The 12,682-nt window shown below is 50.9% G+C and overlaps 2 protein-coding genes across 5 annotated transcripts in view; both read left to right on the forward strand.

Moving 5' to 3' along the window:
- Positions 1-1,647, forward strand: part of LOC112968310 (sodium- and chloride-dependent GABA transporter 2) — a 51,205-nt gene extending 49,558 nt beyond the window's left edge. For all 4 annotated transcript variants that reach the window (XM_026070430.1, XM_026070433.1, XM_026070432.1 and 1 more), the window contains one exon: positions 1,135-1,647. In XM_026070430.1, the coding sequence (XP_025926215.1) occupies positions 1,135-1,254 (120 nt within the window). In that variant the 3' untranslated portion in view covers positions 1,255-1,647. The remainder of the gene's footprint in view (positions 1-1,134) is intronic.
- The window catches only part of SLC6A12 (solute carrier family 6 member 12), a 49,592-nt gene continuing 38,349 nt past the window's right edge, over positions 1,440-12,682 (forward strand). Inside the window, exon 1 of the mRNA XM_026070335.1 lies at positions 1,440-1,527. The gene's annotated coding sequence lies outside the window, so the exon portion shown is untranslated. The remainder of the gene's footprint in view (positions 1,528-12,682) is intronic.

A 12,682-nucleotide genomic window follows, 5' to 3' on the forward strand; every position in this document is an offset into this window, starting at 1 on the left:
AGGGCAGTTGTTTGTGTGTTGCAGGTTAAGTAATAGGGAGACTAGAATTAATTGATTCAATTAATTGAGAATCCATTGCTGTAACAAACTGTTGGTTTTATTGAGTTCTGGCTGGAGGGCTACTCAGAACTGGCTGTTGCCTCTTGGTGCCACTTGGTTATTGCTTCTGCCTCTTTGCATGTACCATCAGGAGTCAGCTCCTTGAATGGTGAGGTTAAAGACGATCTCCAGTACTCCAACTCAGTTTGGAGGCTGCCCTTGACTGACACTTGGGGACTTGCTCCAAGGAAGCTCCAGATCCCGTGAGTGTTATAGGCAGGGCCCTGGCACTGAGCCCCCCATCCCTGCTGAGCCAAAAGGATGGGGTGGAGGGAATCACTGGGAGTCTAGAGTTTGTGTTGCAGCATCAGTGGCCTGGTTCCTGCCCTGCACCCAGAGCTGCTGCAACCTATGCACTGGCTGCTGTGGATTTGCCTTGGGAGAGCAGTCACCCAGCAAAGTAGACCTTGCTCTAGACGTGCATCCTGTCCCTGCCGTGGCTTACTGGAGGGGAAGAGGAGGTTTTGCAGAAGGCCCTGATCCGCTGGGTCTCACCCATTCTCTGCCTCCTGCAAGTACTTGGGCATGTATTGTGACAGCAATGGGGCCTTGATCCCTGCAGCCAGGGAGAGACAGGTCTGGCTACAGGATCATGCAAGGGCCRTGCTGCGTGCCACAGGGCAAGCGCCCCTTGCACACTTGTTGGCCCAGCTTAAGCCAAACCTGTGTGCACAGGCTCTCCCTTTGAAGTGTGTCCTGAAGGAGAGGATGACCTAGAGGTACTTTGGCACTGACCTTCACTTGGATTGCTTTCTATCTGTGGCCAGTAATAAATGGGTGAACAAGCTTTCCCACTGTGTCTCAGATCTCTCACGTGCTCAGTGCTCATCTTGGGATTGTAGTAATTGTTTCAAAGATCTGTTTATTCTCAGACACTGAAGTGATGGCTGCCTCTATTTCAGGATACCCTGGCATTTAGGGACAGGACTTGCAGCCCTGCCTGTCTGGCTGACTGATACCAGTGACTAGAAGGGGAGGGCCCAGATCGTTTTCGTGCTTGTGAGGCGATGTTCAGTGACTGCCTTTGTCTTCCAGAGGCTCCACCAACTCACCTGCCCACTTGAGGACTTGCCTTCCAGGCCGGGCATGGGACAGCCCCTTCCCTCCACCAGAGCTGGCCTCCTAATGCTGACAGAGCTCGAATCTCACTGCTAGGACCAGTGTGACTCTCCCTCCCCCACCCCAGGATGATTTTTATACAGCCTTTACCACCTGTTGGATAATGCGAGGATTCTTCACTCACCAAGGAGAGAGGGATTTCTGAGCTGAGCTCCCTTCCTTGGAAGACTTGAAGAGCTGAGGAAAAGGCTGCCATGGAAATGGCCTTCACGGGCTGTGGAGTTAGCAATGCACCTTAATCCTCTCCTTGGAGAGCACTCTAAAGAAGCAGATCAAGCACTGGTGTTCCTGAGTGTCCCTTGCCTTTTGGTGAGCGGAAAGGAAGGACTGATCCTGGAGTGGAGGGTGTCAGAGAGTCTCAGAGGTGTTGCTCCTATGTGGACTTTGGGAGCTTCTCCATTCATTCCATTAAATCCTTGTTTTTTCCCCTCTAGAACCTCTCTGTCTCAGCTTTGTCTCCCTTGCATCCCTTGCTCATGGCATGTCAGGAGGGATGTGCATTAGTGGAGCTGTGCTGGGCTCTTTTGCACTGGCAGAGAGGTATGGGAAGGTGGCCAAAGAAAAGGAGGCTTGGTTAGGGTGGAAAGGAAAATAGAGTACACTGATTAGGAGGCACCCTGTAAGCAGTAGGCCTGGAATGCTTAGGTGGAGAGTGTAATGCCACCTTCTGTTGAAGCCATTGCCAGCTCCCAGCAGAAACAGTCATGTGGCTAATGAATCACTGGGCTATTCTGGGGTCTGAGAGAAGTGTGTGGGTTTGCATTTTCTTCATGCAAGTGGAGGATGATGGGAAACTCTCCCTCATCTCCACAGGTCTATGTCATTTTTGCACTGAGTGGCTTCCAGGTGCTTTAGAGACAGTTATTTTGGTTTTCCTGTATATGGAAGGAGGGCTGCACAGTTGAAATGGGATCTGCATGTCATGTCAGCTCATACAGCCACAAACAGGGCCCCTTATTTCCAGGCTGTCTGGGTAAAAATAATCAAAGAGCTGATGTTTTCAGTGGTGTAACCTCAGTATCTGAGGAGAGCAGCTAGAGGACATGTAACCCCGGGAAGCTGGATAACTCTCAGGTAAACTTGAGAAAGCTGAAGTCTAGGAAGAGCTGACTGAGTGAACCAAGGCACTTGGCTTTTCAGAGTACACATGGCCCCTGGTGGGTGCTGGTGTATGGCCCAGTCTTCTGGGACTGCTGGGAGCATCCAGTACAGGGAAATTAAAGCAGAAATTAAAACAATCCATGCAATTAGCCACAAGGTGGCCCCAGGACTTCACCTACCACTGGGATCCCAGCAGCAAGGTGCAAGGCGAGGTCCTCTCTTGGATTTGCAGCTGGACAGCCGAGGGACACAGGGCACTTGTGAGCTGTGAGGGTGGCCTGGGCTGCCCGCCATCCACCTGCCCCCCTGTATCTTGGCACAGAGAATTGCTGAGCGTCTCACTTCCTGCCTTGCTGGGTAGCCAGGGCTGGGATCCATAGGAACTTAGATCTAAGTCTGATTGGTAGGTGGTCTGGGTTGCTGTAGGAAAGGGTTCAAGAAAGGTTAGTGAAGCCCCTTTGCTCCGGTGTGGTGTCAGCTCTTACTTTTCACAAATGGAGTTTAACAGAAGTTTGTCTGTTGGCTTTTTGTGTGCATCGTATCAGAAGCTCCAGTAGCACATATTTTTATCCATGGAATTCTAATCTTAAACAAAACCATACTTTCATTTTCCAGTAATATCTATAGGAAGTTTTTCCCATTGGGAAGGTATTTAAAACCTAATAGAAAATAGTAATTGTCCACAGTTACCTGCAAAATATGGGTGGTGTAGAAAGTCTGCTGGGCTGCATTTAGGCAAAATGGGAGTTGTGCCTTGCTTTACTTCAGAACAGTCTTGTGTCCAGTCAGTTGGGCACATGGTTTATTGATCTGGTTATATATGAGACAGGAAAACTCCCAAGCCTGTGTTCCTAAATGTCCTAATTGCTGTAAAGTTTGGATGAGACAGGCAGGTCAGATAAGCAAGAAAACCAAAGGTTTTGTAAGACATTCCTAAAGAACTGTGTCTTATTTGTAATAGAAGTTTAGGACAAAGTATTGGGACCTCTGATGCCTGGCTTGAAATATGAGTCAAATATATTCTGTGTTATTCATTGAGCATATTGAAGTGCTAAATTCAGAATGAATCTGAAACTTCTAGACATGACATTTTTTCATAGCATTTTTTTAAGACCCCATGGTTAGATCACAGCAGTAGCATTCACCAATTTACAGTAAGGAATTTTCATTGCATTAAACATCAGTAATACTGCTCTTTTTGCAGTCTATGGAATTTACCATTACTCATACCTTTTCCGTCTGGGGAGGCTCTGACATCACTTTAGCTAGGAGACATGCAGTTCTTAGAAATATCCTACCTTCAGAATTCAAAATCTGCTACTTAACGTGAGAAGTGAATCCATTAATTTGAAGAAGATGGAGATTATTTTTTCTTTGTAGTTTTTTTTTTTTTGGGGGGGGGGTTCAAATGACAAGTTTACATAGAATTTAAAAAGTTGCTGAGATTCTGTCCTGGGTTGTTAGTGCTTGGAAAGAATATCCAACCTTTCCATCCATCTGTTCATGAAAATCGTGCTGTTTTTCCCACRCTGCAGCATTTGTGTCAGTGGTGCCTGAGGAAGAGTCTCAGCCCTCTGACCAGCCAAAGAGACACTGGTGACGCTGTCTTTGCCTTTCATAGGGAAGATGCCCACATTGCTAGCAGAAGCAGAGACTTTAGACCTTGGGGATGGACCTATGGCTCTATGGACCAGGGTACATCTGCTCCACTGGGCAGCAGCCCAAACTCTGACGTTCCTAGAGTTTTTGAATGGATGCCCTCTGCTTGCCACAAGAGATATGAGACAGTTTTTCTGAGGCTGTTGAGAATCTTGCAATGTTAATAATATTGCAAGTTGAGATGACAAGAAAGGTGAATGCACGGGGAGAAGGCAGGGAATGGTGCGTAAATGGAGAAAACACGGTAAAATTAACATCTTACATGTGGGATGTTTAATCCTGTGAAGCAGAGATCCCCAAAAAATCTGTCCTACAGGCCAGTGCAAATGAACATATCTCCCAGAGCAGGGTATTTGGAGTTAATGTGGTTAACAGTCTACACTATGAGGACCTGCATAGCACAGATAAGGGGAGCATATGTGGGGAAGCACAAAGAAGGGTTCAGAAAGTAATTACTTCAGAGAAGTCACCTAGTGACTTGGTCTCCCTCTTTTCCCATCTGCTCTGTCCAGAGCTGCATCATTTGATGAGCAACATGCTCTTGTCAGTCCCCACAGATCACCCTTGTTCTTTGCATTGCTGTCACTTGTGAATCATAGATGTTTGCTGTCACAGCACACATCTTACTGTAACTGGCTCAGCTACCCAGGGAGGAAAAGAGGAAGCAAGTGAGCATGTACCTGTACGTCCCCTCTGGTCCTTGGTCTCTGATCAGCAACAAGTGTTGCTGTTAGACTCAAAGAGGGTGTTAGACAACAGGCATCCCCCAGCATCTGTAATCCTCCATGCAGACCACTTGTATTGCTAGCCCTGGCCATTTGTCCTTGCCATGTCCTCTCCCTCTGCCTGCGGATGCTGTGGAATGGGAGATGTCTCACCTCCACATACTTCTGAAGGTGGAGGCACTCGGCAGGCTCCTCTTCTCCTGCATTCAAGCAAAAGACAGGTGATGATGGCTGTGCTAAGAAGAGGCATGGTGGAGCCCCGGTTATGGGCAGCTGGTGCTGACTGTCAGAGAAGATTAAGGTTCTAGAGGGCCTAATAAGCAATTGTTACTTTGGTTATGTTCACTTGTGATTAGTTATGGTGAAATTACTGTAGAAAGTCACAGGCTTACTTAAGCAGAAATTAGCTATAAACATTAAAAATAAATTATAAAAATGCCTAGGGGAAACTCTCCTGGCTCCACTAAAAATATAGCATTCAGTTGGCTAGGCAAATTCCTGATTAAACAAGCAGCTGTGCTGTGTCCACAGGGGAACCACCATTCTTCCAGTTTCATTAACAAAGGTGTCAAAAAGTGGGATTATTCTGGATAAGTGAGGACAGCAGTGGCTTCTCCCACAGCCAGGAGCTGTGCTGCTGGGGAGCATCCCCTGTTTTTCCTGAATAGTGGCCAAGGAGGGTGCCTGTGGGTGTCTTGGGGTTGCAGGAGGGACACAGCTGGGTAGAGATGCAGAGACCAGGCCATAACAAATGTTTGCAGCAAAATACCCTGGCACCATTGTAAGGGCAGCCCTTCCAATCCTATAAACTCCCATTTGCACAGGAGCTCTCTCAGCATCACCCTTAGCTCCTCAAAAAGCAGCTAGAAGGACAGGTAACACCTGGAATAGGTGCCATTTCCTGGCTTCAGCAGTGGGAGCTGCCATCCATGATGAGCAGGGTGTGGGGGCCAGGAAAGGTGCTCAGGTGCTCCCAATGCTGGGGAAAGGCTGTGTGATCACTGCGAGGCTCCTTTGGTGCGATGGGGGTATGAAAGGGTGTTGTGTGTGTGCATGTTGGGTGGAGGGAAGTGGTGAGTCTGTGACAGAGACTGTGCTGAGAGTATATGACTAACCACCTTTTAACAGCTGCCTTTTATTTGGTTATGGAGGCTGGGATGCTGGGGGCAAATGCAGCTGTGAGCCAAGAGGTGACACTGCAAGTCCAAGTGGTGCTGCTCTGTTAGCTGAGCCCCCAAAAGTCCCCGAACTGATCGTCAGAGAGGGGAGATGCACTGTACAGCCTGGGATATGCCAGTGTCCCAGGGGAGATCTGCGGGGCTGCAGACAGCATGGCCCTTGTGAGGGCTGGTGGTGGCAGGCAGCCACCAGGGCTGCTCCGGGAGGGCTCCTAGGAAGATGCGTCAGAGCCAGTCAAATGGGAGGAGAAGGTGGGGAGACCCAAGTAATGCAAAAAGTCAACACCCAGCCTGAGGAAAGAAAGGGGAAGGAAGATAAGGAAGTAAAGATGCGTTGCTAGCTGGCAGGCAGTGAGCAGAGCAGGGATGAGAAAGTCTTTGCTGAGATGCAAAACTTTTCTGAGGTCAAGGTTAGCAGTCAGGGCAAATGCAGCTTGGGCTAATTCGGCAGGCTGAGTCGCAGCCTGCAGCCATCCCTGAACAGCACCRGGGTTCATGTCACCAGGCTGCTAGCAGCACTGTGGGCTGGCAGGCTGAGGGGATCATTTTTTTKGGGGGGGAGAGAAGTACCCCTCCTTGCTGATAGAAGAGGATGGAAATCTGTACAAAATGCGCTAGGTGGGCAGCTGCAGAGAGAGCAGGTCGCTCTGTGCAATAGGGACAGTGGTGTTTTCCCGCTTGTCATGCTGCCCTCTTCTTGTGYACCTTGTATTTACTCTGGATCAGCCGTGTCCTACATGGCTCGCTCAGTTTTGATGTCCTGGGATGGCCTCCAGGGAGCTCTGTGGCACAGGGAAGCCTGTCCCCATTGATTAGATCCTCAGGGCAGTGGGTATAATATGGTTAAAAATGGCAAATGCAGGCAAACTTTAGCCACTGGGCAGGCTGGGACCAGCCATGTGGTGAGTCCATTTACCCCAAGGCAGGGAAGTACCCTATGCTTTGAGGCTGTGTGCGGGATTAATGGTGTGATCTACTGGCTAGAACTGTGCTGGACCTTGGGCCTGGCACAACTCTTGCCTCAGTTTTTCTGCCTGTAAAATGGGATACTGAGATCACTTCATTTGTAAAACCCTTGGAGATGCACCAGGAGGAGGTTACCCAGAGCTGGGCACTGCCTCTGCATCGGAGTCATGTACCCAGAGGGACCTCCAGCTCCCACCTGAGACAGGTTCGTGTGGGTAGCCCATGGGAGATGCAGTGGCATGTCTGACTGTGCTTCTTGGCCTCTGTAGCCAAGGCTCAAACAGCTAACATATTCTGTTGTGACCCTTTGGAAAGTTGCCCTCTGGATCTTGCTTTTTATCATTCGAGAAGCATGTTCAGAAACAGCAGAGAGGGTCAGAGGGACAGCAGGGCCATGACCTGCCTCCAGCCCAGGACAGGAGTGGACCCAAGGAGACCTTGCACAAGCAAGGCGGGGACCTGTCCACCATGGGAGCCGGTGGCCCAAGCAGCTCCTGAGCTATCGCAGTGGCCCCTTCCAGGGAGCCTGCTGCCACCTGGGTGGCTCTGAAGGCCCAGAGGGGTGGTTTAGATGCTGTTGTGATGATTACCTCTCAGCTTGTATGGGAAGGAAGCGGGAGGAGATTGGTCCATGCAGCTCACTGGAGGCAACCTTGTGTCGTAGCGCTCGCTTATGTGGTGGCAGCACTCATCTGCCAGCCCTCAAGTGATGGAGGAGGCAAGGTCGGAGCTGAGCCCACTGCTGCCTGGCTGAGGGAATCTGAGATGGTTTTGAATACTTCCTGAATTTGTTATAAGCAGCTCTCCCATTTTGCTGATAGCCTCACCCACATCCTCCCTGAGTCCCACTGCTAGCAGGACKGCTGCCCACTTCTTCCCTAGCCTCCCTGGATAACCCTGCTTCAGGATGCCCTTCTCTGGATTTGCATTTATTTCCCACGTGGGATCTCCTCAGGCTATTTCCCACCTGTGCTCTGACCTCTGGGCTTGCCTGTGACTGAACCTGTCTCCTCTCTTAGGCTGGCTTGCAAATCATGTCCTGCCGGGTGATTCCTCTGCTGCSCACTGTGGAAAGCTGCTTTTGCCCGTAGCAACGGCAGAGGAGGAGTCTGCGACACGGGGATTGTTTGTTGCTGAGTGTTCATCTTCCTCAGGGATCTCTGCTGTGGAAGTCAGATTGCCACATGCTTTAACAGGCTTTTTCTCTACCTGCACAGCAGTGCATCCCCAGATACCTGACCAAGGGCTGTCTCTGCCAGCAAACATGGCAATTAGTGGTCAGGGAGTGTGTTACCCCTTCCTCTACCCTTCCCCAGGACAGGGCTAAACATGAACTTCACATCCCTGCAGCTGAGCTGGTCAGAAAGTGACTTCTTTTTTTAAATCTGGGCAGTTACACTAGTGCCTCCTCAAGTGGAGGCTGCCATGGAAGGATAAAGGTGCCTCATGCCTGTAGCAGGATTAAAACCACAGAGAATTATTGGCTGGTAAAAAAACCTCCAAAGTTTGAATTTTTTATCTTCTGGGCTGAAAAGTAGAAATCACAGCCTTTTTCCCTGATGGAGAATGATCCTCGCACATTTTGTTGTGATAAAGGTTTCATTTAGGTCTTTTTTGCTTTACCTTAATGTCACAGGTCATTTCCCATCTGCAGTTTTGAAAAAACTGTGGTGTTCCTGCAAAATACTTCAGTGCAGATAAACTGAGTTTTTAGGTCAGCTCTGCTTACCCAGACTTATCTCAGTCCTTGCTTCATACCTGGACAATCTCTATTGCACCTTTTCACCAGCTACACTGGGTCATACCAGTGTCCCTGGCAGGATGGTCAGCAGTTCTGTCCTTCATCTGTAGGGACTGCAGCAGCACAACGCTTGCAGCAGCACAACGCCAGCACGTGATATTCATGATTTAGTCTTTCAGGACTTAAGATACAGCCCCCAAGCCAAAAGATGGAGCCTGACCCTTCGGACATTGGTTCTGGCCCATGCAAGAGAGGATCAGCCCTAATTTCCTTGTCTGGATCTACTCCATCAGCCCAAATGGGTGGGTGAAAGCCAGCGCCACGGAAAGTGGTGTGCTTGGGAAATTGAAATCTGGAAATAGGCTTCTGTACTCTCTTTTTTTGCATGGCTGCCAGGAAAGAGGCATAGCCTGTCCAAGCTGTTATCCAGCCCTGCTGCCCTCACAGCTGTGCTCCCAGACTGAGGCCACTGGGATGGGGCTGGCTGGCTCAGAGCTCTCCAGTCCCCAGAGACAACATCCAGCACTTGCACTGAGCTGATCTGCCTGCTCTTTGGGCTACCCAACAGGACGGGCTTGGAGACCAGCCTGGCCTTAAAGTGTTAGCTGAGGTAGTAGATAAATGCACCCCAGAGTAGAAGGAGACATTTTCCCTTACTGCCTCAAATCCTGACCTCAGTGATTTATCCTGACAGAAGTGCCAGCCACAAGGGTTGACTCCCTTAATGTTCCCACATCTCTGGCATTGTTTGTCCCCAGGGACAATCTAGCATGCTCTAATACGACCTGATTTGCTTACTGGTAGTGCCTATGGAGGATTTTGTTGAGAGACAACATTACAAATGACCTCTATATAACATGCAGGCACACAAACCTACTGCCTCCCACTATGAGGTGGTGAGGGCTTTTGTCAGCTCTCAGGTTCTGCCTGACAGGTTTTCCACTGTGGGGACCAGGCAGTGCTCATCTGGTGAGCTCTGACATAGGCAAGCAGATCAGAGCATGTGCTGGACACATCCTAGCTCTGATCTTGTGTGCTGCTTTGATTTAACCACGTGGGTGCCTGAAGAGGTCAATAGGAGTTTGGCAGGCACATTAGTAAACAAAGCAATAGACAAAAAAGTAATAGCCATTAAAAAAAAATTACTGAGCTGAACTGTCTTGAGAAAAGTGGCAGAACTGGAATGTCTGCTGCTGGTATTGGTCATGAATAGCCTTGGAAAAGTGCACTGGGGCTGGCACATGCATAGAGACAGAGCTGCTGGGGCAGAGGGGTAGCTGTAAAGGCTCACAGGAATGCTTCCTTCTAGCAGATATGACCACTCTGTCAAAACAAACACTCAGACAGTGTCTCTCCTGGCTGACAGAGCTCTCGTAGGAGCTGTGTTTGCATTCGCAGTGTATGGCACAGATATGGAGGGGTCTACATGAGCCTGGGACAAGCTTTTGCCTCCCCRCTTGTTCGCTGCCTTTTACTGCATTTGCCTGGCGGCACCTGGGAGCCTTGAGCTTGGCCCTAAAGCAGGTTTAGTGTGACTGTCCCAGGAGGTGAAGATGGTTTGTTCTGTAGGTTTCCAGGACTCTCTTAAGGGATTCCRCTATCCCATTAAGAGATGTCACTATCCCATTAAAGTGCTGATGGGGTGCGCGGCAGGCAGGCTGGGCAGTGCCATGGGGTCTGCAAGGCAGGATCTCCTGCCCAGTGCGTATGAGCAGACCTGGAGTTGCTCCACTGACTGCCTTCACCGCTCTCTGCAAACTTCTGGCTTTTGCCCTGCCTGCCTGTGGCAACTTCTTTTCTTGCCTTCCTGTCAGGGCCACAGTTCAAGGTCTGGCGAGGGGTATGTTGTAAGGGAGCTGGGGAGAAAGTTCTCCCTCCTCAATACACCTCCCCATCTGCCATCCCACCGCCCACATGTGAGCTGGGTGATAATTTGGCAGGGAAAACTGATGGAAGGGGAGGGACCAGAGGAGGAGAGAGGGAAATCTTTGTGTTAACTCTTACTATCTCTCTGAGGTTAGAGTCACCTCAGTGTACCTCTTGCACATTTGGTGGATTCCCTGCCTGGACTCCAGTGGGACGGGGTTGTCTGAGGGGGACCTGCACTGGGTTCAGGTGAGTCAGGTGCTTGCTTGTTGAGCAGGTCCGGCTGGATATGCATGTCATGCTGGGATTGCTGGTGTCTCTGGTCCTCCCACAGGCAGCTGCTGCACACTGGCTGCCTGCAGTGCTCCAGGGGGTAGGCCACCAAATCTGCAAGGGGAAAAGCTTCCCAAAGTCAAACAAAGGAAGAATGAGCTGGAGGATGGGGATCAAATTATCCATCTGGATCAGCCCAGGGAAGACATTTTTCATTTATGGTTCCTATTGGAAAGGACAGGCAGCGACACTGTTGGGGAGTGCCAGGAAGCTGAAGAGCAAAGGTATGCCCAAAGGATAGGTAATTGGTAAGCTGCAGCATCTGAGAGAGGGAAGGCCTCAGGCAGCAGAAAGATTGAGAAGCTTTGCTGAACTGGTTGGGGCAGATGCGGTCCTTGCTGAGGGCAGGCTCAGGAGCCCTGTCTCTCCCTGCTGGTGCTCCCAGGCAGGGCTATAAAAAAAGCAAGTTTTGGTGTCGCAGGTCTGGGGGCAGATACTGCTCCTCTCAGAGGGCAAAGGTGCCCCACAATCCCTGTTGCATGCAGTGAATGGGATTGCACATGTGTTGCAGCAGGCACTTCTAGTGAGGGCTTACAAAACCCTTAGGGACATAGTCAGCATGTGCCTCTGACTGTCCCGATCTTATATGACGTGTCTGTCCTGTGCAATGCCAGGAGATGGCTGAGTCTGCGCAGGGTTCAGCAGCAGTACCAGTAGCTGCAGACCTGAGCACTGAGCAGGATCCTGGGGTGCTTCACTCCCCAAGTGGGGCTGAAAGATGGCCTGGGGGCAGGCAGCAGGCTCAGTGCAGGCTGCTGGGTGATGGCCCTGGGGTGCAGGGATCCCTGCCTGCAGAGAAAAAGGCTGCTCTGCGATGGCTGCATGTGCACGCATGCCGAGAGGTGCTGGGCTCTGCCAAACAAGTGAACGGCTCCCTTTGCCCTCCACACTGGGAGGGGTAAGACACTCTTTCATGCTGTTACCTCATCTGTCTTTTGGAAGAGTTTTGCTTGAGTACTCTTCCCCTGTGGTCCCTGTGTCTCCTGTCTCTCTGACTGTGCGTCCCCCAGGCTGTGGCTTCAGGATGTTACATAGGGCATGCCTGCGAGGGAGAGTTTAGCTAGAAGCATCTAGAGCAGTGTGAAACCAAAGCCTCTGCACTGCCCTCATGCTTCTGGGTCTGAGACGTTGGCTCCATACAGCACTGGCTCCTCTGCTCACCTGCCCCAAAATGGCAGCCCCAGGGAAAAGAGGGTGATGTTCAGGTTTTGGACACTGCAGAGGCTAGGGATTTCATTAGGGCCCATGTTCACCTGCAGAGGGTAGTTGCTTTGCTCCCCATGCTCCCCTCATCCTGCAGTCTCCAGGTTCAGGCTGGTCTGGGTCAGCAGCAGGTGGCCCAGCTGGGACTGGTGCGGGCCAGGAGCCTCCCTCCCGTTGCTCATTGGCCTGCGTTCAGTGACTTTGCTGCATTGGTGAGGTGGCAGCCCTGCTGGCCACCGTTTCCTCTCCTCTGGACTCTGCCCCTTCTCCGGGGGGCCTCTGGGCCGCCCGGTGGGTCGCTGCCCCCCCATGCTTTTCCTGTGAGTCACTGGAGGCGGCACTGACCCCTTCTGTGCTTGTTTGCTCATCAGGTCACTGGAGCAACGTGGCTTTCAGCCTCCGTGTCATTCACCTGGCTCTGCCCTTTCAGGAAGGGGCCATGTGGGCCCCCATGCTTCGACTGGGTGCCAGGATGTCCCAGCACACCAGGTGCAACCATGGGACTTCAGCAAGGTGCCTCTGGTTGCCTGGCCTGGGCATCAGGAGGGTCCTGGATAATGGGGGTCTGCCAGGGCTGGGCTGGGGGCTCTGTATCCATAGGATGTGCCCTAGAGGACCTGCCACCATGGTGCTCTGTAAGAAGGATGGATCCTGCCACCATTGCATGCTATGGGGCCTCATGCTATGTGGCA

Source organism: Apteryx rowi, unplaced genomic scaffold (genome assembly GCF_003343035.1).
Source record: "Apteryx rowi isolate R43461 unplaced genomic scaffold, aptRow1 scaffold_31, whole genome shotgun sequence".
NCBI lineage: Eukaryota > Metazoa > Chordata > Aves > Apterygiformes > Apterygidae > Apteryx > Apteryx rowi.